Source organism: Mustela putorius, unplaced genomic scaffold (genome assembly GCF_011764305.1).
Source record: "Mustela putorius furo isolate JIRA1106 unplaced genomic scaffold, ASM1176430v1.1 tig00000127_pilon_pilon_pilon, whole genome shotgun sequence".
Taxonomy (NCBI): domain Eukaryota; kingdom Metazoa; phylum Chordata; class Mammalia; order Carnivora; family Mustelidae; genus Mustela; species Mustela putorius.
In genome coordinates, this window is record NW_025421288.1 from 12012361 (window position 1) to 12035789 (window position 23429).

Below are 23429 nucleotides of genomic sequence, written 5' to 3' on the forward strand. Positions count from 1 at the left end.
GCCCGTCCTTCTAGTCCTGCCTGGGGCTGACCCTGTGCCAGGAGCAAGCCCTGGAGCTGACCTCTTGGAGCAGCTGCCAGTGACCCCGGGAGCAGAGAACTGCCTTAGGACCTGGGATAGAGGAGTCACTTGAGGATGGCAAAGCAGAGACTCCTGACAGAGAACGGCTCGAGGACAGGGCAGACCCCCCCACGGCCTACTTAGACTCCCCTCTGGGACCTTCTGTGGCTCATGAAGGGTGAAGTCATCCTCAGAATGAGGAAGCTGGGGAGGGTTTAAGTGGATGCACAAAGAAGGGATGGGGCGCCACTGACTGCTGATTTTGTCCCCAGATGTGGGATGATGGCGCAGGACTTCTGGAAGCTACAGAAGCTCCTCTTCCTGAACGGGGGACCCAAAGTGAGCTGTGACCTTGTCTCCCGGGCAGCCTGTGCTCCCAACCCTGGAGTCCTGTTCTTCCTCTTTGTCCTGCCCCTCGGGCTCGCCCCACCTCCACCGGCCACAGGTAAGTGCCTGCTGGGTGTGCCAGCATTCCTGCATTGCTAAGTGCCACGTAAAGCTTTAGTAAGTCTAGAACCTGGTGCTGGAGAGGAGGTGGTGGTCAGCGCCTGCCGTGGAGGCTTCCGTCAGGCTACTTCAGGGGCACGCTGGTCCTTCACAGCGGCCCGCGAGTCTCCCATTATGACTTCCCCTTTCCCACCTACGGGATCTGGGTTTTTAGGTTATAGACCAAAGAACCAAATGGTGGTTTTGAGACCAGCGAGCTTTCCACTGCCTCGGCTGTCCCCGAAGGGCTGCCATCTGCCTCCTGGTAAGGTCATGGTCATAGGCTAACCTGAAAGTAGACCTGTACGCTGCTTCCTTCCTATTTCAGCCAGAGTTCCCTACCCACATTCCTCAGTGTTCCAGCCTGGCCCAGCTGCTGTCTGTTACCAGACGTATGTGGCCCGAATCTCTCGTCATGCCCTCTACAGACACTGCCTTGTTCCTATGGCAGCATGTTGCAGCGGAGAGCTGGCGCTCTGCCCCCGCCTCTGCCAGATGTCCCTGCTCCTGGGCGGCCGCCCCGGGTCACTGAGATGCTCTAGGGGATCCTGTGTCTGGGCGGGACACGAGATGGCACGCCTGGCTGTCGTTCCATGAGCCTTAGAGGTGAAGATGGAGAGGGAGCTGTGGCAGGAAGGGGCGCGAGGCACAAGCCAGGATGCGAGCAAGGCCCCGTGTGCTGGCCTAGCTCACGTCAGACATAATTGTGGGGGCGGGCAGCCCGTTGGGGGAAGGAGGATGCTTCTCGAGGACAGAGCTGATGGTATGGACCCCACAGAGTGTATGTGGCCTGGGAAGGCGTGGAACTGGGCGAGGGTGCTTGGGGCACAGCTCATGGTCCACCCCAGCAGAACTCACGGCCACGCAGCTCATTTCTGGGTTTGGTGGACTGACCCCCATCTGCCGAAGGCCTCGGGAGGCCTTCACAGCTGTGGCATGAACTATATTGATAAGCTTGTGTCCCATCACCACTATCCATTTCCAGAACCTTTTCATCAAACATCCCGTCTGCCCTGGTAATCTTTCTTCCTTCCTTCTTTTCTTTCTTTCTTCCTTTCTTCCTTTCTTAGATTTACTTATTATTTTAGAGAGAGCAAGTGAAAGGGAGAGAACATGCCTGAGTGGGGGGAGGGGCAGAGGAGGGAGAGAGAGAGAGAGAAACAGATTCCCTGCTGAGCAAGGAGCCGACGTGGGGCGTGGAACCAAAGTCAAGAGTCTGACACTCTGCCAACTGAGCCACCCAGGCGCGCCTTGATTCTACTTTCTATCTCCATAGATTTGCTTATGCTACTACGTACCTCGTGTGAGTAGAATCATCCAGCATCTGTCATTTTGTGTCTGGCTTATATCACTTAGCATAATATCTTCAAGATTCATCTGTGCTTCTAGGATGTGCCAGAATTTCATTCCTTTTGAAGGCTGAAGAATATTCTACTACATGGGGGTACCTGGGTGGCTCAGTGGGTTAAAGCCTCTGCCTTCGGCTCAGGTCATGATCCCAGGGTCCTGGGATCCAGCCCCACATCGGGCTCTCTGCTCAGTGGGGACCCTGCTTCCTCCTCTCTCTTTGCCTACTTGTGATCTCTGTCTGTCAAATAAATAAATAAAATCTTTTTAAAAAATATTGCACTACATGGATAGACTATATTCTGTTTAGCCATTTATCTGTTGATGGACATATGCGTTGTTTCCGTCTTTTGGCGACTGCGAATGATGCCGTAAATGTGGGTGTACAAGTGTCTGTTTGGGTCCCTGCTTCAGTTCTTTAGGGCCTGTGCCTAAAAGCAAGCCTGGGAATCATATCATAAGTCTATGTTTAACTTTCTGAGAAATTGCCAAACTGTTTTCATAGCGACCAGGAAACTTCACAGTGATGCAATATCATTATCTAGATTGCCTATCATAATTACATTTCTTCAAATATCCCTAAAATTTCCATTATAGCATTTTGCTCTGTTTTTTTTTTTTTTTTTTTTTTTAAAAGATTCAAGACCCAGTCAGGGGTCACAGACTGGTTTTAGTTATCCTGTCTCTTAATTCTTCTTCTTTTTTTTCTTAAGATTTTATTTATGGGGGCGCCTGGGTGGCTCAGTGGATTGAGCCGCTGCCTTCGGCTCAGGTCATGATCTCAGAGTCCTGAGATCGAGCCCCGCATCGGGCTCTTTGCTCAGCAGGGTGCCTGCTTCCTCCTCTCTCTCTGCCTGACTCTCTGCCTACTTGTGATCTCTCTTTCTCTGTCAAATAAATAAATAAAATCTTTTTAAAAAAATGCTTAAAAAAAGATTTTATTTATGTATTTATTTATTTGAGAGAGAGAGAAAGCACAAGCGGGGGGGGGGGGTGGCGGCAGAGGGAGAAGCAGACTCCCTGATGAGCAGGGAGATGGATGCGGGGCTCGATCTTGGGACCCCAGGATCATGACCTGAGCTGAAGGCAGATGCTTAGCTGACTGAGCCACCCAGGCCCCCGTGGAATATATGGTGGTCTTAATGGGGAGTCTTACCAGAATAATTAAAACTGTAAAAAAGAACCAAATGGACTGAAAAATCCATTGGAGAGGCTTAAAAGAAGATTGAAGATGGCTTGGAAGAAAAAAAGCCCATGAGTTTAAGGACGGTCCGGAGAAATGATGTCCTCTGAAAATCAGAGACAAAAGTATCGAATAGAAATTAACAGTGCCCAGTGATCTGTGGGATGATATCAAACAGTCTGACATACGTGTCCGGAGGTCCAGAAGGAGAGGAGACAGAGAATGGGATAGAAAAAAAATATTTGGAGGAGAGAATGATAAAAAAAAAAAAATCTGAAATTTGATGAGAAACATTCACTTGCAGATTCAAAAAGCTTGGCAAGACACACATAGGATGAGCACAAAGAAAATCACACCTGGAGTGGGCACATGATAGTCAGACTGCTGAAAACCAGAAGTAAAGAAGACATTTCGAAAGCAGGTGGGTTACAGATCAGGGAACAGTGGGACGGAAGACAGTTGGGGTCACACCTCTAAAGTGCTGACAAGACTTTCTTTTCATTTTTCTAAAGATTTTATTTATTTGTTTGTCAGAGAGAGAGAGAACCCACAAGCAGGCAAAGGGAGTGAGAGAAGCAGGCTCCCTGCCAAGCCAGGAGCCTGATGTGGGACTCGATCCCAGGACCCTGGGATCATGACCTGAATCAAAGGCAGCAGCTTAACCGACTGAGCCACCCAAGCATCCTGCTGACAAGACTTTGAATCTAGAATTCTTTAGCCGATGAAAATACCTTGCAGTAGGAGGGAGAAGGAACGCCATTTTAAGAAAAATGACAGAGGAGAGAATTTGCTGCTGGCAGGCCTGCACTATGAGAAACGCTAAAAGGTGTTCTTCAGGCTGAAAGGAAATATGGCAACTTGGATCCATAGGAAGGAATGAAGCACCACAAAAATGATAATATCTGGGTAAATTTAAAAGCACTGCTTTTTTCTTTTCTTAATTTCCGTAACAGAAAAATGTATTTACAGCGAAAGTAATATTATCATAAAATACAGTTTATGGGGTGCCTGGGTGGCTCAGTGGGTTAAAGCCTCTGCCTTCAGTTCAGGTCATGATCTCAGGGTCCTGGGTTTGAGCCCTGAGTCCTGCTCTCTGCTCAGCAGGGAGCCTGCTTCCTCCTCTCTCTGCCTGCTTCTCTGCCTGCTTGTGATCTCTGCCTGTCAAATTAATTAATTAATTAATTAAATCTTTAAAAAATTTTTTAAACGTAGCAACATGATAGACTTTTCTACTATTGATATATTGATATATTGAAATCCTCACCAGCGCCCCCCAGCACCTCAGAATAAGACTGTACTTGGAGATAGAGTCCTTACATAGATGCTAAGTTAAAATTAGGTCATTAGCCTGGACCCTTATCCAGTATATTTGGTGCCTTTACAAGAAGAGATTTGGGGGCACCTGGGTGGCTCAGTCGGTTAAACTGACTGCCTTTGGCTCAGGTTATGATCCCAGGGTCCTGGGATAGAGCCCTGCATCGGGCTCCCTGCTGAGTGGGGAGTCTGCTTCTCCCTCCCCCTCTGCCGCTCCCCTGCTTCTGTGTGCTTGCGCTCTCTCCATCTTTCTCTCTCAAATAAATAAATAAATAAATAAAATCTTGAAAAATAAATAAATCAAATAAATAAATAAAATTCAAAAGATCAAAATCTCACAGATCATGTTCTCTGATCGCAATGGAGTGAAGCTAGAAATAAATAATAATATATCTGGGGAAATCCCCAAATGTTTACAAATTAATGTATTTGTAGGGATGCCTGGCTGGCTCAGTCGGTAGAGCATGCAGCTCTTGATCTTGGAGTTGTGAGTTTGAGCCCCACGCTGCATGGAGAAATTATTTAAAAATAAAATATTAAAAAAAGAGAAAACATATATCTTTGTTAAGAAAAAAAAGATTTAATGTATTTATTTGACAGGTAGAGATCACAAGTAGGCTGAGAGGCAGGCAGAGAGAGAGGAAGAGGAGGAAGCAGGCTCCCTGCTGAGCAGAGAGCCCGATGCGGGGCTCCATCCCAGCACCCTGGGATCATGACCCAAGCAGAAAGCAGAAGCCTTAACCTACTGGGCCACCCAGGCGCCCCAGAAAATATATTTCTCTATAACTAATGAGCCAAGGAAGAAAACAGTGAAGTTAGAAAATACTTCAAACTGGGGGTACTTGGGTGGCTCAGTCAGTTAAGTATCCTATTCGTGATTTTGGCTTAGGTCCTGATCTCAGGGTTGTGAGATCGAGCCCCGTCTCAGGCTCTGCACGCAGCAGGGAGTCTGTCTGAGATTCTCTCTTCCTCTCCTCTCTTGGCCCCTCTCCCTGCTTGCACTCTCTCTCTCTCTCAAATATATAAATTTAAAAAAAAAATACTTCAAACTGAACAAAAATGAAAGCCAGCATATCAAAATTTGTGTATTGCAGCTAAAGATGTGCTTAGAGGAAAATCAATAACTTTATTTATTTTTATTTTTATCTTTTAAAGATTCTATTTATGTGGGGGCGACTGGTGGCTCAGTGGGTTAGGTCTCTGCCTTCGGCTTGGGTCATGATCCCAGGGTCTTGGGATCGAGCCTCGCATCGGGCTCTCTGCTCAGCAGGAGCCTGCTTCCCCCCACCGCCCCGCCTGCCTCTCTGCCTACTTATGATCTCTCTCTGTCAAATAAATAAATAAAATCTTAAAAAAAATAAAAAAGAATGTAGTTACATGTTACAACATGGATGAACCTTGAAAACCTTATATGGTAGGGGCGCCTGGGTGGCTCAGTGGGTTAAGCCACTGCCTTCAGCTCAGGTCATGATCTCAGGGTCCTGGGATCGAGTCCCACAACGGGCTCTCTGCTCAGCAGAGAGCCTGCTTCCCTCTCTCTCTCTGCCTGCTTCTCTGTCTACTTGTGATCTCTCTCTCTGTCAAATAAATAAATAAAAATCTTTTAAAAAAATCATTAAAAAAAAAAAAGAAAACCTTATGGTAAGTCAGAGAAAGAGAAGGCTCTGCAAAAGGCTACATGTTGTTTGATTCCACTTGTATGAAATGTTAAGAAAAGGCAAATCCGTAGAGAAGGAAAGTAGACAAGTGATTGGCAGGGGGTTTGAGACTGACTGCTAATGAGCTTCCTTTTGGAGTAACAGAAGTGTTCTGGAGTTAGTGGCAATGATTGTACAATGTAGTGAGTATACCAAAAACCATTGATTTGTACCCTTTTCCTTTATTTTATTTTTTTAAGTAATCTCTACACCCAGCATGGGGCTTGAACTTAGGACCCCGAGACAAAGAGTTGCATTCTCTACCGAGTGAGCCAGCCAGGTGCCTCCCCACCCAGATTTGTACACTTTTACATGATGGATTTTATGTATTATGTTAGAGCTCAAGGAGTAAAATAAGACAAGCTAAACAAACAAACAGTTAAACCCCAAGAAATGAAATAATGAGAGCAGAAATCAGTGACATGGAAACACACCAAGAACAAAGAAAGCAAAACCAAAAGTTGGGTTCTTTGAATAAAATTAATAAAATTGATAGACCCCTAGCAAGACTGATTAAGAAAACAAGGCGGGAAATAGAAACGACCAGTCACTGGGAACAAGAGAGTGAGAAGGGGTAAATGGCGAGAGTAAGGAAGCTTTTGGGCAGAGCAAACGTTCTAGACCTTCACTGGGTCGATGGTTACATCAATGCAGACATTCACCAAAACTATATGCTTAAATCTGTAATTTTGTTGTAGATGAATTTTATTTCAACAAAATGAAAACATTAAAAAATTCTAGGGGCAAAAAAACCCCCAAAATTCTAGGGACACCTGGCTGGCTCAGGTGGTAGCGCGCGCAACTCGTGATCCTCTGTGAGTTCAAGCCCCGTGTTGAGACTAGAGCTTACTTAACCCCCCACCAAAAAAAAAAAAAAAAAAAAAAAGAAGGAAAGAAAGAAAGAAAAGAAAAAAATCTACCATATTGTTATCTCCAATTCAAATCTGATAACTTGAGGATTTTTCCTCATCTTCCTTCCGCATTTTATCTCCCTTTTTCCATAGTGCAACCTCTGACTTCCAACATCTATATATTTATTCATTTTTTGGTATCCTTCATCCAAAAACAGCAAAAGAGTTTTAGAATTCCTACACCATTCCATTATCAACAACAAACCTATTAAGTAAAGTTCAAGATTTTTTTTTTTGGTAGTCCTTAGGAAGCCCATGAACTATATTGAGAATTTATTTGTATTCTTGTATTATTTTTTCTGTGTGGTTATATCATCAATTTGATACACAGTTAGGTTCAGGTGTTAGTATTTGTAGTCAATTTTAGGATTTTAAAAAAATCTCCTGAGATATTTTTGAATTTGTAAAATATTCATACGATTCAGGAGCTGAGACTGTATCAAAAATACTTAGACAGATTTCCCTCCCGTCCTCTTCCAGCCCGTTCTTACCGACCCCCAACAGGCCGCGTCTTACTCACCTCTAGTTTACTCTTCCTATGTTTCTTCTTTCAGATTTATACCCTATTTTCCCTTACTCAAGGGTAGCACACTGCATATTTAACAAGATATCCTAGAAATCACTTTGTATCAGCTAATGGGAATCTTTCTCTCTCTCTCTCTCGTTTTTTTTTGTTGTTGTTGTTGTTGTTTGTTTGTTTGTTTTTGTTTTTTAATAGCTACACAGGATTGCATTGCTGGGTTTATTTAATTAGCTTCCATGGATGGGAACTTAACGCGGTTCCAATGCTCTATTACAAATAATGCGTACAGTGAATAAGCTTAGGCCTGTGTTGCTATATGTCTGTGGAAGTGAATCTTTGGATCAGTTCCTAGAACTAGCATTGCTGGACCAGAGGGCAAATGTTCCGTCGTCCCACTAGCACTACCAAATTCCTTTCCCCAGGAGGCTGTGCCAGTGGTATGCTCCTACACGTTTTCCCCCAGCCTGGCCAACAGACTATACTGTCCAAGTTTTTTAGCTTTTGCCAGTCTTTTTTTTTTTTTAAGATTTTATTTATTTATTTGACACAGAGAGAGATCACAAGTAGGCAGAGAGGCAGACAGAGAGAGAGGGGAAGCAGGCTCCCTGCTGAACAGAGAGCCTGATGCCGGGCTCGATCCCAGGACCCTAGGAACATGACCTGAGCTGAAGGCAGAGGCTTTAACCCACTGAGCCACCCAGGCGCCCAAGCTTTTGACTGTCGTATTTGATGGTAGGTATCTCGTCATATGTTTAAGGGTGGACTGGAAACTCTTTGAGGCTTGGGACCGAAGCTGCTTCTTCCATGTGCTGCTCGTGCTAACAGGTGCCCCATACTTGTTCAACAAGGAAAGAGACAAACTGCCTGGATTTCTCTTGGACTCATCATGCTTGGATTCTTGTGAAACCGGTCACCGTGACAGCTGACTCTTGTCCCAATGTGGGCAGTGCCGGCTGCCCTGCAGAGGTCTAGTGAAAGAGGAGATGGCCCTTGCCCCTGCCAGTGCCCTCACCCCCAAGGACAGGTAGAGGACCCCTCCGTCCCAGCAGAATGTAGTCAAAAGAGGGTGGCATTGGGTCCACAAGGCCGTTGCACTAGATGGCACAAAGCCTCTTTTACCTTAGAATTGTCTCTAGTACTGTTAATATTTGTTAAATACGTCTCGCTTCTCGGCCTTTTGGCTAAGATCAAGTGAAGACTGCCTTTCTTATTGGTTGATTAAATAGGTAATATAGTCACGTAGTTCAAAATTCATGTTAATAAAAAATGTCCCTTCATTCCCTATTTTCAACCCACTGAGTTACCTTCCTCTCAAAAGCAACTGATGGTTTGGATTTCTGGAGTGTCCTCTCAGAGATATTTATGCTGATTGTAGGTGAATGCACACTTTTTTTTAACCCAAATAGTAGCGTATTGTATACACTCGCCTACAAATCTTTGTTTCCCCACCTCACTTTTCCCCCATCCATCTGAGAGCCCGTTCTATTCTAGACCAGGCCTTGCAGAGCTTGCTTGGACTTTTCCAGTGTGGTGTCCGTCGTGTACGGTAACTTCCTTTACCAGTGCCTTCCTGGTAGGCTGTTGATAGTCTTTGCTATTACAAATGGAAAGATCACAAATAACCTTCCATATGTTGTTACACACGTACAGTTGTATCCGTCGGACGCATGTCTAGCTACGGACTGAATGGGATGCGTGCATTTGTCATTGTGACTAAGGATGCCCAACTGGCATCCTCGAGCTGTACCGGCTTACACCCCTGCATTGCAGGAGTGGCTGTGGGAGGGTCCAGGGCAGCCACCCCCCCGCCCCCCGGAGAGCCCGTGGAGGAGCGGCCAGGGCAGTCCTGTGCGCTTCGGCTGTGATGATCCTCCCTTCTCCACACCCCCCGAGGGGGCCTCCGGGGAGCACACCGAGGGCTGGCCCAGGGGACCCATGGGCTTCAAGCAGGAAGTGTAAAGGAGCCACTTCTGCAGCTGACAGCTTCGACGCATCCCTTGCTGAGAAAGCTCTAGGAGAAGACGGCTCCTGCCCTCAAGGCCATGCAGCTCCCATAAGTGACTTATGTAGGGACCAGATTTCACTCAGCTGATGCCTACCTGAGTGTCGCAGGCTGGACGGGACCAACGGACCCAGCAGGAAGTATGAAGGACACACCAAGATTCTGTCAGCCTGGAGGGCCTGCTGTGGAGCCCCCCGCCCCTGTGCTAGCACCCCCCACCCCGGAATGAAACACTCAGCAGAGGGGACCATGAAGCTCTCACAAAACAGAAACAGACTGCCATGGAGAGCAGAGGAGAAATCCTTCAGTCTTCTTAGGGAAGGCTGCACAGAGAGAAACGGCGTGTCGTCTAGGGTCGGACGAGCTGGACCAGGAGCCACAGCAAACTCGGGGTGAGGTGAAGGAGGCATCTGCCCCAAGGGAGGTTCTGGGAAATGTCTTTTCCTTCAAGAGCCCAAAGACCAAAGTAGGGCTCGAGAAGGACCCAGGACCCCCTCGTGTCCACCCTGCTCGTTCTAAAATCCTTAGCCACAGGGTCGTCTTCAGGGAGTCTGAGTCCCCACAGTGTCAGGTCCACACCCGTCCTGGGGTGGTGTTTGAAATGTGCTTGCAGGGCCTTCTTGCTCCCAGGAGGCTCTCGAAGCTTCCGCTTGGGGTTCTGACCATCTGCACCTGCCACCACTGGCCCAAAGTTGTTTTCTAGTTTAGGACTCAGGTGAATGGACTGGAGGGCCAGCAGCCGTATTGAGGATCGCCAAAGTCCTAAAGGTCTTGTGAACCCAAATCCACCTTAAGCCACCACTTCCGTGGCCTCGGTCTACTTCTAGAACAGTCTGGAAACCTGTGCCTTTCTTATTTACTTGAGTTTCTTGGCGAATTAGCTCCTGCAGCCCTTGTGTTCCTAGTGCATTTGTCTGAATTTGAGGCAGATAAATACGGCCACACCTAAGTCAACAGAGACGGGATGGCGTGACCTTCACTGGCGGGTGTGGCCCGGGTAGTCACTGCGGCCGGCTGCGGGTGGCGGAGAGAATGACGTCGCAGAGACACCGGGATGCAGGAAGTGAGGACTCCGAGCAGGCCGGTCCTCCCCTCCACCTCCTCCTCTGATATCTTCTGGCAGGTGCCACCGGCCACTTGCAGAGCTCTCAGAACGGCCTGGAAGCTGGCTCTGCTGGGGCTGTCCTGCCCCTCGGCCATTCTCCCTTCTCCTTGGCTGCTCTTCCACCTTCTGGAGAGGATTTCCCGCGTGCCATCTTTGGTCTTGTCTTCACGCCCCCTCCCTGTCTCTCTCCCCCGCCACCGAGAACTCGCCCATCCTCATGGGCTCGAGTGTGGGTTCCATGCGGGCGATCCCCTGAGCCCTGGATGCCACCTCTCCCTGACCGTGCTGCTGGACGTGCCCTCTAGGCTGCCGCCGCCTCCTGGATGTTTCCATATGATGTCGTCATTCTAAACTGCACATGCGTGAGGGACAGCTTGCCCGCCCTCCCAGTTTCCATTTTTCTGTTCCTGGCATCAGCCTTCTCTCACCCACCCCAGCTCACATCCTGAGTCATCTTTGTCGCCTCCCCCCCACTCCTCCCTTCCCAAACACAAGCCTTACCGCCTGCCTTTGCAACAGCTCTGGTCATTCTCGGTCCTTTTTGCATTCTGTCTGCGAATCCAGGGTCTCAGCACCCATATCCTGAATATTTTTTTTAAAGATTTTATTCATTTGCAAGAGAGAGAGAGAGAGAGAGAGAGCGCATATGAGCAGGGGGAGGGGCAGAGGGCCAAGCAGCAGAGGGACAAGCAGACTCCCACCAACACAGGGCTCAATCCCAGGACCTGGAGATCATGACCTGAACCAAAGTGAGACGCTTAGCCGACTAAGCCACCCAGGTGCCCCCATCCTAAATACTTAATAGCTTCCCCTGTGGTCTCCCTGCCCGCAGTTTCTTCACCATCTGGGCAGACAGATTCTCCAAAATGATTATTTTTATCCTATCTCCCTTCTGCTCAGCAGCCTTCTGGTACTGTCATCACCACGGATAAGGGCAGACTCCAGGCCTTCTGGCTGGTCCCAGTCCCTCTGGCTGACCTCATACCACAGGACGTGTCTGCAGCCATCAGATTCTTACTCACTTAGAGCTGAATGACCCTGGGCAAGTACTTGACCTCGGCTGTGCCTGAATCTCCTCTTTAAAATCTCTTTATGGGTGGCTCAGTGGGTTAAAGCCTCTGCCTTCGGCTCAGGTCATGATCTCAGGGTCCTGGGATCGAGTCCCGCATCAGGCTCTCTGCTCAGCGGGGAGCCTGCTTCCCCCGCTCCTTTCTCTCTGCCTCTCTGCCTACTTGTGATCTCTGTCAAATAAACAAAGTCTTTGAAAAAAAAAATAATAAAATCTCTTTATAAAATGTGTATCATTGGGACACCTGGGTGGCTCAGTTGGTTAAGTCACTGCCTTTGGCTCAGATCACGATCTCAGGGTCCCAGGATTGAGCCCCACATTGGGCTCCTTGCTCAGCGGGGAGCCTGCCTCTCTGCCTGCTTGTGCATGCTCTCTCTCTCTCTCTCTCCTCTCTCTGACAAATAAATAAATAAATAAAATCTTTAAAATGTGTATCATCATTTCTAGGGGAAGGAAGGTACTCCAAACAGTGCTGCATATGTGGGAAGCCCTGAAATGCTAGCTTTTTGCCCCAAGTTTCATAAAGCAAGTGCTGCAGTCTGTCTGCACATCTCCCCGCTGGGCACCCCCATCTGCCTCTCCTCCTTACCTTGCCTCAGCTTAGTGCCTCATTCTGGAATGCTCTTCTCTGCCCACCTACTCTTCCTCAGCCTTCATGGGCCACTGGCCTCCCGTTCTGCCTTCGGTGAGCGCTTGTTTGCGGCTTCCTGCCTCGGGACTCCACCGCTGGGCCGGATGGGGGTGGGTGGGGCAGAGTGACGGGGCAGGGGCGCGTTGGGGTAGGTCAAGCCTGCCACAGGCCACACATGGCACGGCTTCCCAAAGGGTTCATTATACCTCGTAAGTTCGTCCATTCTTAATGGTACGGCCACTACTCAGACCTATCATGGAGAAGAAAACAAACCTGGCCAGGGATTTTGAAGATAAAACATCCAAGTAGGAAGAATATTCAGAGAGGAGGTATCTTGGGCCCGGCTCCCGCTGCCCTGGGGGGTCTGCATTCCTTCTGCAGTGGAAGGGTCTGAGAAGCAGGGGTGAGCAGAAGGGGTGAGGCTCTGAAGGCAGGTGGAGGGAACTACTGCAGTGGGAGGTAACTGTCCTGGGCTCAGGGTCCCCGCAGTGAGGGTCTCTAACACGCGTGCTCTCTCCCTCCTGAAGACTCAGTGTTGATACCACTCCTTGTGGCCCCGACGACGTAGCCTCTGTATCTGTTTTTTTGTTTTTTTTTTTTAACTTTCCACACGGGTGGATCGTGTCCGTTCAGCTGGGGCACAGGTACAGGTGGGGAGCAGGTGTGGGGGCGATGCCGTGCGACAGGTAGCCCTCGGTGTGAGTCCGGCCCTGTGCTTCCTGATTGAGCAAGTCTCAGCCTCAGTTGCCTGTATCTGTGAGCCACGGTAATACTCACCTAATGACGGTGTTCTGAGTCATCTAGTCAGTCACGGAAGGAAGGTGCGGCATTCGGCCCAGCAGGTGGCATGGAGGGCATTTAGGAAACATCAGACCCCACCCAGCTGTACGAGGCTCTCAGCAAACATCAGATTCTCGAATGTTCCCACCGATACCATACCTTCCCACCTGCACCGATTTCCACATCCTTGCCCTCCCTCCCTTTCACGCTGGATGCTCCTGCCTGAGGCCACCCTCTCCCTGGGTCCTGGTCCTGGCCCTTGTCACTTTCTCACAAAGGCCTCACTCATGACCTCCACCTCTGTCTCCTGTGGCACCAGCACCCCCTCTCTTGGCTCACTCACTGTGTGATCATGCTGTAGCGTCACTCTGTCTAAAACAAAAGACAAGGGGCGCCTGGGTGGTTGCATCGGCTAAGTGTTTTCTTTGGCTCAGGTCTTGATCCTGAAGTCCCAGGTTCGAGCCCCAGCCCCCCAGCTGTCCAGCTCTCTGCTCAGCAGGGAGTCTGCTTCTGTTCTGCTACTCACCCCGCTTGTGTTCTCTTTCTCTCTCTCTCTCTCTTTTTAAGGTTTTATTTATTTATTTGACAGACAGAAATCACAAGTAGGCAGAGAGGCAGGCAGAGAGAAAGGAGGAAGCAGGTTTGCTGCTGAGCAGAGAGCCCGACGCGGGGCTCCATCCCAGGACCCCGGGACCATGACCCTCGCCGAAGGCAGAGGCTTTAAAACCCACTGAGCCACCCAGGCGCCCCTGTTTTCTCTCTCTCCTAAGTAAATAAATAAAATCTTGAAAAAAAAATACATTTAAAACAAAAGAGAAAACGACACAGAAGAATCTGTCCCTTGAAGGGCACCTTGGTGGCTCAGCCAATTAAGGGACCAACTCTTGGGGTGCCAGGAGCCTGCTTCCTCCTTTCTCTCTGCCTGCCTTTCTGCCTACTTGTGATCTCTCTCTGTGTTGAATAAATAAAATCTTTTTTAAAAAACCAAAGGGGACCAAATCATGTTTTCAGCTAAGGTCGTGGTCTCATGAGTCTTGAGATCAAGCCCCGCATTGGGGGGGGGGTCTGTGCTCAGCAGGGAGTCTGCTTGAAGATTCTCGCCCTGTCTCCTCCCCCACTTGCGCTCATGCATGCGCAAGCGTGCTTTCTCTCTAATAAACAAATCCTAAAAAACCCCCAAAACCCTCCTTTAATTCCACATCCCTCTGATCATTTTATTGCTCTGCTCCCTTTACAGTGCAAGTCCCCGAAAGAGCTGGCATGCTCCCGCTCTCCACTCCCACTGCCACTCCCTCTGCGCCCACTCCAGGCACTCATGGAAACCCCTTGTCCCCAGTGACCTCCGCATTGCCAAGTCCAGCACGCTGCCCTCGGGCTTCATTTTACGAGCCTCTCCAGAGCATCGGAGACCCCGAAATGCTTTCCGTGCCGGCCTCCCAGGCCCGCCCCTCTGGACTTTCCTCCAGCCTGCCGCCCCCAGTCTCCTCCTCCCCCGCCTCTAAGCACAGAAGGTGCAGGCCTGTCCTTGGACACTTCTCATCTCCATCTGTACCCACTCAGGTAACCTCATCCACATTCAGTGCTTTAAATGCCATCTAAAACACGCCCGCAGAGCTCCCCAGAACTCCAGACTTGCATATCCACCACCTACTCCCCAGCTCTGCTTGGGTGTCAGGCACAAACTCCCGACTCCCCATGGGGACTCTGGCTTTCCAGCTGCTCGGGCCAAAGGCGTTGGAGTTCTCCCTGGCTTGTCTCTCTCGGACCCACAGCCGACCCGTCTCCCCACCCTGGCCCCAGTCACCAACAGCGCGCTCAGGGCCGACCCCAAAAGCCTCCCAAGCGGTGTTGCTGCCTCTTCTTCCCCCAGCCCCACAATCTGTTCTCCACGACAGCCAGAGTGATGTTTTCAACACATAAGCTTGATTATGTCATTTATTGGCTTAAAACCCACCAGTGTCTTCCTGTCTCACTCGGATTAAAATCTAGATTCCTTCTCTCAGCCTGCCTGCAAGGCCCCGTGGGAACAGCCTGCTACCTCTCCGGCCTCATTTCCCGCCGTCCTCCTCTTGCCTCCGTCTGCGCCCTGGCTGCGTGGCCTCCGTGCTGCTCCTGGACCAGGACGCACACGCTCCTGTCTTGGGACATGTGCTTGCTATTCTTCTGTCCAGAGCGCCCCCGTAGGTGCAGGGCCCGTTCCTGTGCTTCGTTCAGGTCTCCGCTGAAATGCCACCCTGTTGGAGAGCTTCCCTGATCAACCTCTTGAAGCACCCCGGGCATTCTTTGACCTCTAACCCTCATTTTGCCTACCACTTGATATTTACCTGTATGTCTTCTTTATCTCCTCACCGCTAACACCACCCGAGAGGCCCTCTAGAGCCCGGGATACAGCAGGTGCTCAGCCGATGAGCTGGGGCCCGGGTGTAGACGGGCAGAGCCTGGCCTCTCATCCCCATGTCCCTGCAGTGCCACCGAGCAACCCCACGCAGCTCCTCCGGGCTTCAGGCCCCCTCCCTATAAAATCTACCTTGAGTGCCCTTTAGGGCAATAAAGATGATTCATTTACAGTGCTTGAGGCACAGGCAGTGCCCAGGACAGTGGGGGCTGAAGAGGCCACTTGGCTGCTCTGTGGGCCTGTCCCCAAGGAGTTAACAGTGGTGCTGTCTCTGTCTGCTCGGGATGGAGGGCTAGCACAGAAACACAGGGTGAGGAGCACTGACTCCATTCGCCATGTCAGACCATCCCAGGGTCCCCTAATCATTGTTTTGGCCGCACCCAGTCCCCACCAGAGCCCATCGGATGACGGCCATCTCGGAGCAGGACCTCCTCAATGCTGCCTTGGATCCAGGTGGCCTCGATGTGGGAAGCAGAGGTGCTTTCCGGGAATGTGTAGGTCTGGACTTTATAAGGCTTGTGTGGATCCTCCTCTGACGAAGGACCCATTTTTGTGAGGTGGGCCACACTGGGCAGGCTGGGTGGCTCTGTCAGGTAGGTTTTCTCTGGCTGGTCCCTCCAGTTGGCTAAAGAGTAGTTTCCCTGTAGACCACCAGGAGGCGCCAGAGGCTGATCGGCTCTAATGAGGCCTCGTCCCAGGGCCTAGGAAGGCGTCTTTCTTCCGTCCCAGGTGTAGGGTTGGGCCGCGGAGGGAAGGCAGAGCGCTGGTTCTCTCTCACCTATCAACTTGCTGGTTGCTGGCAGCCCACGCAGGGCCACATTAAGGGACTGAAGGTCAGGCTTCCAGACTCCGTGTTCTTTATTGATAAGCGTTAGTGAACCCCTTGCCAGTTCTGCCCTCAAGATTCCCAGCCTTAGGTGGGGAGTGCATCTTTGCCTTAGATCCTGTCTGACTGTGTCCAGGGCTGTGCCTATTTGCCACACTATTCCCAGGACCACAGGATTTGTGGTCAGGGAGGAGTGTAGCAGGCATCTGAAAGGTCATGGCCAGGTCCTTGTCCTCAAGACCACCCTCCCTGTTGGAAGTGCAAGCTTCAGCTGAGTTGGCTCTCAGAGGGGGCTCCAGGAGCCTGCTGGTTAGAGGGAGGCCTGAGCCTCCGAGACCTCCAGATTCAGCCTCTTTTCTCTATGAGGCTCTTTCCTGCTAAAGGTTCTTCACAGCAGAACTGAGTCAAGGGGGCACCAACTGGCTGTCACTCGTGTCTTGAGGCTCTGGGAGAGCGGGCAGGAGGTCTTAGGTGGTGCCTCAAAGGGGATAGAGATGCCAGAGGCTGTACAAGGGGAGGAGGTGGGGAGGAAGGGAGGAGCCAGAGAGTCAGTTAAGTCCTTGGTCAGATTTCACCAGCCCCAATTCTTGGCCATGGCCTGTAGTCATTGACCAACCCCTCTGTCCTAAATAGATAGTCCCTAGGGCCCTGGGTGTACCCTTCCCCCACAATTAGCTCAGCGGTAGGGATTATTAAAGCAATCTTCGGCCTTCCTGAGCCAGGCACCTTAGAGAACCTTCTTGCCTGTTTAGCAAGGCCCCAAAGCCTGCATCCATTTATTCCCCGAGCCAGAGCAGCCCCCACCCCAGGGGCCAGTAGGCCGGTGGTGCCTGATGGAAACCTTGGCTCCCCTGTGAGCCCTCCCTGGTCTGTCTCTGACCTGAACTGGAAGCGGGGATCTCCAGGGTGGGTCTGTAGCACCTGACGCACTTCTGGGGGCGGCTCCAAGCCCATCTGCTCCGCCCGATGCCAGCGCTGCAGCCGTGTGATCCCTGCCAGGGTGGGAAGAAGACGACTCTGGCACCTCAGGGCGGCGGGAAGAGTTCAGGCTAGACAGTGTGTGTGGAGGGGTGTGTCGGAACCTCCGCGCCCCCTAGTTTCAGGAGACAGTGGCCGAGAGGGTCAGGCAGGGGCTTGGGTTGCCTTGGGGACGTGCGGGTGACAGGACTGTCCCCAGGATGTGTTCCTGGGGCCTGAGAGGGTTCTCACCTGTGCAGGGCCCGTACTGCCAGGCGAGATCGAACTGCCTCAGCAGCTCCAGCTCTGCTTCATCCACGCTCGGGGGCTGGGGCTCTTCCCCTGCAATGACATGCGGCTCCTCAGGCCAGTCCCCTGCCCCTCGCCTCACAGCAGCCCCACTGCTCCCCGGCCCTCGCCACCCCTTTGCCTCTGCCGGCCACTGCCAGGCCTGGAGTAGGAAGTAGACGACATACTTCACTTCCTCTTCCATTGCCCACGTCCGCCCGCGTCCTCTGATGCCCCTCGGCGCCTCCACTGCTCCCGCCCCCCCACACACATAAGAGACCTAGCTCTGGTGCCAGCTCCCCCTTGCTGTGCCCAACGGGGCCCTCCCTCCTCTTCACTACTTGGTAGGAGTCAGTGATGAGCCGCTTCCGGCCCATGGCGGCCACCCAGGCAGGCAGAGAAGGAGGCGACTGCGGGGAAGGAGAGAGACAGGCCAGCGGGCACGAGAGAGACAGCTGCTGAGAGAGAGAGAGAAGAGGGCTGGGGCCAGAGAGCGAGCCTGGGGCCAGCGGCAGGCAGACAGGGTGACCCAGACAAGCGGAGAGGAAGTCCGCGGGTTCCAGGGAATGACGCCCGTCCCCCACCCCCACAAGCGCACAAACATCAAAGACCTAGGCCAATGGTTGGCCGCCTCCGTGGGGCGGGGCCCGACTCCAGCCAATGGCAGGCGGCGAAGGCAGAGGGGGCGGGGCAGCGGCTGCAGCTGTGTTCTGGGGAGAAGGGGTGAGGCTGGGGTGGGGGACCTGTCAAGATGCCCCAGACTGCACCACCTCCCCCTACGCCCCTCCTCCCCATTGGTCTGCAGTGGGTCCCGGGGGACTTCTAGAGCGTTATCCTCAGCCTCTCACTTCCCGTTTTCCCTTCCTAGGCAAATGTTCTTTTCAGCCTCAGTAATCCCCGTGGCCGGTTGGTAACTCCCCAGAGTCCAGCTGGAGCCTCCACTCCCACCCCTTGTCCCGCAGAGCCTTGTGGGGGCAGGTCTGGAGGTCCGAAGAGCGTTTGGGCTAATCCAGCCCCTTCCCTGCTCTCACCCCACCCCCGCCGGCCCCAGGAGACCTGGAGGGAGAAGCCCATGGGTTCCAAAGCTCCTTTCTCACAGTCTGTGCCCAAAGACCCTGCCTGCCCTTAGTCTAGGCAAGCGTTGGCCTTGTCGACTCTCTGGGGGTCCTGTAGCCTGCCCATGCCTAACCTACTCGTCAGGAAGATCGCACAATGAGCGGAGGGCCAAAGTGTTTGTATCCCCAGGTCTTGATCAGTACAATCTGCCCAGTGTCACTAATGCAACAGTATGAGCAGAAAATACCAGCGATAAACTAAACACTTCTATGGCACTTACGGTGTGCCAAGTACTGTTCTCAGCACTTTCCCACATTTCACTCAACTAAAATAGATGTAAAATGCTTCTGGGTTTTTTTTTTTTTTTTTTTTAAGTAATCCCTACCCCCAACGTGGGTCTTGAGCTCACCACCCCAAGATCAAGAGTCGCGCGCTCCACCGACTGAGTCAGCCAGGCGCCTCATAAAATGGTTTTTCAAAGTAGGAAGTGCTGATGGTCCCAGCCGTTGTGGGGCCCCAGTTAAACCACAGTCCCACTGTGCCCTCCCCACCCAGAGCTCAGAGGCTAATGGGGTAGGCACACGGGACACCCAAGTTGTCAGTGCAAGGACAAAATTCCTAACAACAGGAAAGGGGAGAAAAGGGGGGGCGGGAGAGGAGGTGTCCGCACTGGAAGACTCAGCACTGGAAGACCTCCTGGAGGAGGCGGGCTGCTGTAAACAGTGTCTCTCAATTCTCCACCCATGACCTTTGTCCCTTGGGCTCCTGTCATCGCTGAGTCACCCCTTCACCCGCCTCCCCCTCACCAACTTCCTGGCAGCAAGCAAAAGTGCTGGTCAGTGGGAGTCTGGGAATCAGCGCAGGGACCAGCCCAGCTCTAACTGCCCTTCAGAGCTCCCATCCAGTTCTTCCAGGAGGACAAGGTCCTGCCCAGACACTTCTGCCTCCCTCCCACTCTGCTGCTCTGCACCCCGGGTGCTCGGAGTTTGGAGTAAGGTGGGCACAGGAGAGGAAAACGCTCTGGAGTGTAGACCGCCGGAGGGGAGGCTCCAGAGCAGCCGTGTCCGCAGGGGCCTGCTGCCCGGCTCTCCCCAGCCCCTTCCCTGAGGAGGCCTGAGTGGGAGTCAGAGCTCGTGACTGCACTGAACAGCGCTGGAGGGCCCTTCCCTGCTTTATTTTCTGGGCTGGGCCTGGCCTAATCCCCTATCTGCCTCGTGGACTAAGTGGGGCCCATACTGAGGGAGACGGGGCCCTGTTGCACTGGGGAGGAAAGCAGGGAGGCCCCGTCCCCCTGGGCCTGGGAAGGGCTGAGGTGCGGGGGTCCTGTCAGGCCCTGGGCCCTCTACAAAGGGATGGTGCCCAGGCTCCGCGGGCCTGACCACTCTCTCCCCGGAGGGCGGTCCCAGAGGTGCGTGGCACCTCACTCCTGAGCCCACAGAGCCCTGAGGGAGTAGGAAGCCATGGGTGGGGCAGACCCCTCCTCATTCCTGGTCCTTCCCACCCCTGAAAGCTGATAGCCGTGGGGCCCTGCCACCGCCCAGGGAGCGTGAAATGGGGTGTGCTGCTGGGCGGCCACAGTGGCTCCTACTGCCGCCCGATCTCCTTCCTGCTCGCCTCTGGCACCCTGACCTGCTCTGTGGGCACTTTCTGGGCCATCCCTGCCAGCTGCCCCCAGCTCTGCCTCTCCCACGTAACCTGCCTTCAGCTTCTCCCAGCCCTGAGAAAGAATCAGGGCAGTTAGCTCAAGCACAGGCAGGCGGCTAGGACTGGCATTCGGGAGAGAACTCTCAACAGGCAGCGTTGCCCTCCTGTCCTAGTCAGCCGGTAGTGGGACTGAGCTCCCTGGCTCAAAGGCATTAGCACTCAGGAGTTCTGGAACCATCCCTGGCTAATTGGCATCCTTCCCCAATTTGTTATCTGGATCGCTCAGGTTTGCCAGCCAGACTAGAACCTCGGCCTGCCCGTCCTTGGGTCTTTTCCTTTTTCACTCCTCTAACCCCGTTTGCCCCCGATCACCTTTCTTCCTGGAACCCCTGTCCTGACTCAGGCAGCCTCCTGGCCTATCCCCAAAACTGCTGTGGTGGGGTCTGTCACAAGTCAATCAGGCTTCATGCTGGAGGGCCAGACCAGACGTCAGAGTTGGGAGCTAAGTTCTCCCTCCTTCAGGGAGACCCAGGAGCCTGTTTCTGTGTCAGCTCTGACCCCCAGAGGTTGGTGATGGGACTAGCAGGACTGACCTTTGCACCTCAGCCTGGGAACACTCAAGGGCCTTGTTTAGGTCAATACTAAAGTCTTGGGAGAAGCCAAGAGAAAAAGAAGAGCAAAGAACTGGAACAGGAGCCCAGCACCTTCCTGAGGGCTGAGGCCCACTGCCTACTGCTCCAAGGGGAAGGGGGATCAGGCCTGGCTTAGCTCAGACAATGTGGCAGGGTTGGGGGGCCTCAGTACTGCGCAGGCGTCCTGGGAGCCCCTTCCCCCTCCTCCGCTCACACTGGGGCTTGTGGAGAGAGCCAGCTAGAGCTAGGAAGGTGGGGGCAGGTAGAGGAAAGGAAGCAGTTGCCTGGGGCACAGCAGGCTGTGGGGCGTAGCCTGCTCTCCTTCCTCTCCGGCTCCCCCTGCCTCAGGCCCTCAGGCCCTGCCGCCCACCCTGAGCTGGAGATTCTGGGCAACCAGACTCATGTCCCCAGCCCCCACATAGTCACACACCCTGGGCCCCATTCCCCACCTTCTGGGCCAAAATTCTTTCCGCCGGCTCCTCCTAGTCCATCATGACCCTCCCAGACAGCCCACCGCTTCCTGAGCCAGGGTGTCTGGCCTAGTGGGCTTAAGGGGCAGGAACCTGATCAAAGGCAAAAGTTGCCCCACATCTGGGTTTTTCTACCACTGGCTGTCTCTTCTGCTTTGTCCCAAGGACCCCTTCCAAAGTTCCCATCACCTCCCCTTTCACCTTGGCCCTCTCGGCCCTGGAGAGACTCTGGGGAGATTTGAAAGGGATCCTTCTGGCCATTTCTCACCTTGGCCACCAGGTGTCAGACTTTGTCTAGCTGGAAGGAAGGTCCTAGTCAGTTTCTACTCCATCAGCCAGGCCTTAGAGATCTGGGCAAGTTGGGGAGGGGCCTAGAGGTGACCTCTGAACTCGGGAGGCTGAAAGACCCTGAAGGTTGGGAGAAAGAAACGGCTGGAACTCTGGTCCTACAGTTCGCAGCTACTCCCTCGTCATCCCCACCCCCCCCTCACTGACAAGGGCTTTGTCTACTGCTGGGAATCGGGGAACCAGGCTGAGTCAGGGAGCTCAGGAATGACAGGGACAAAGGCAGGGACAGTTGTGGCTCCAGAGAAGAAGGGGGAGCTTCGAGGCAGCCATGCATCAGAGCACTCAGCCAGGGGCCTGGCTGGCTGGCCCTTGCCCTGTAGGTTAAGGGGAACAAGAGCCTCCTTTGGCCCTTCCCCATGTGGGGTGGCCCTGGCAAGATGAGCGCCTGAATGTGTCCCTTCACATGCTGAGAGGGCCCCAAGTCCTCGGGTGCAGGGCCAGTCGGTGCAAAAGCAGGAAGCTGGCAAGACGCCACCACCCTCTGCCACCCTCCATCCACGTCTTCTGTAGGCTCCCGCTCCTACCCTGCCCCGGACTTTGCCTCTTCCAGAGACAGCTCTCCGCCCCGCACACCCTCTCCCGCAAGTGCGCTTCCAGATGCCCAAGGCAACGCTGAGATTTCTAATAGAAAGAAAGCCGGCTGACTTGTCATTTACCAAGGGCTACCTGCCTCATGGTCCACAGCTCCAAAACCCAAAGGAGGGGGACTCACACCCCGACACTATCCGTAGGGAGCTATTTGGGGGGAAAGTTCAAGAACCCAAACTCTGAAATGCCCTTTCTGGCTCGGCCCTCCTCTGTGCCCAGCTCCCCGCCCTCGCTGCTGGCGGTGCCCCCTCTGCACCTTCCATGCCAGTCGCTTCCAGCACTCGCCCGCCAGTCATGCTCCTCCCTTCTTTCCCTCTGCTACCAGCCCTGTGTGCGCGGTGACTCCCAGCCACTCCAGAGCCCCGTTCCTATCCTTCTGGGGTCTAGACCAACCCTCAGTTCTCTGCCGTTCATGCTTTGTCAGCCCTCCCCGCTGCCTTGGGAAGCACCCCACCCTCTCTCTGTGCTCGCCTCTGGCCATCTCTGGCTTGCGAGGGGATGTCACAGCCCGTGACAGAGATGTGGGTGCTCGTGCCGCCTGGCACCACGGGGCTGCCCAGCGACGTTTTGATTCCCTTCCTCTGCTTGTCCCTGACTCCATTCCCTAAGGCTCTCTGCGTTCTTCTCCAGCTGCACCCCTCCCGCAGCAATTTCATGTTCAGATCTCATCTGTTTGAAAACAACAGCAAACCAGCCAACCCTACAGAAAACGTTCTGTGCTTCCGCTACCCGCCTAGGTATTCCTTTTGCCACAAAACGCCAGGGAAAATATATTTACCCCTTTTTCTTTCTCACCACCTCCTTTAATCTCACAATTTGGCATCTGCCTCCCAACTGTGCTTGCAAAGATCACTGGTGACTTCCTGATTTCTCAGTGGGTTTCCCCCCGAATTCTTCCCTCAGTGCTTTGGGGGCCTCTGACACTGCCGATCGGCCGCCTCCCTAAAACTCTCAACTCTCATACACTGTTGCCTTGATACTCTTCAAGTCAGCTTATGTTAAATCATCAAGTACTCTAGTTTGGGGCAGGCATCATGCTAAAATGCTGTAGGGATGCAAAGACGAGTAAATCGTGGAACCTGCCCTCGAGATGCTATGTGCTTAAAAGGGAGACGGA

General features: G+C 52.7%; 2 protein-coding genes across 11 annotated transcripts in view; one reads left to right on the top strand and one right to left on the bottom strand.

The window, feature by feature from the left end:
• LOC101691887 (classical arabinogalactan protein 9-like) overlaps positions 1 to 23429 on the top strand; it is a 49906-nt gene that overhangs the window by 3554 nt on the left and 22923 nt on the right. For 2 of the 10 annotated variants that reach the window (XM_013059986.2, XM_045065825.1), the window contains exon 2: positions 333 to 505. In XM_013059986.2, the coding sequence (XP_012915440.1) occupies positions 333 to 505 (173 nt within the window). Of the gene's footprint in view, positions 1 to 332; positions 506 to 3380; positions 3498 to 3610; positions 3983 to 7716; positions 8107 to 11528; positions 11832 to 14345; positions 16864 to 23429 lie in introns of those variants that run through there. The other 8 variants (XR_006602227.1, XR_006602228.1, XR_006602230.1 and 5 more) reach the window with 8 other exon arrangements.
• POLD4 (DNA polymerase delta 4, accessory subunit) lies at positions 15026 to 18167 on the bottom strand. The gene is made up of 4 exons (XM_004759501.3): positions 17855 to 18167; positions 17539 to 17628; positions 17210 to 17321; positions 15026 to 16833 (listed from the first exon to the last, which is right to left on the bottom strand). The coding sequence occupies exons 1-4, from the start codon at positions 17949 to 17951 to the stop codon at positions 16809 to 16811; spliced, it is 324 nt and encodes a 107-aa protein (XP_004759558.1). The 5' UTR covers positions 17952 to 18167; the 3' UTR covers positions 15026 to 16808.

Excerpts from the sequence above, each read along its gene's own strand:
- POLD4 (XM_004759501.3), bottom strand. The coding sequence starts at position 17,951 with ATGGGCCGGAAGCGGCTCATCACTGACTCCTACCAAGTAGTGAAGAGG. Across the intron at positions 17,322-17,538 it reads GCAGTACGGGCCCTGCACAG|GGATCACACGGCTGCAGCGC; the intron begins GTGAGAACCCTC and ends CCACCCTGGCAG. Across the intron at positions 16,834-17,209 it reads GATCCCCGCTTCCAGTTCAG|CCTCTGGCATCTCTATCCCC; the intron begins GTCAGAGACAGA and ends CCCCTTGTACAG.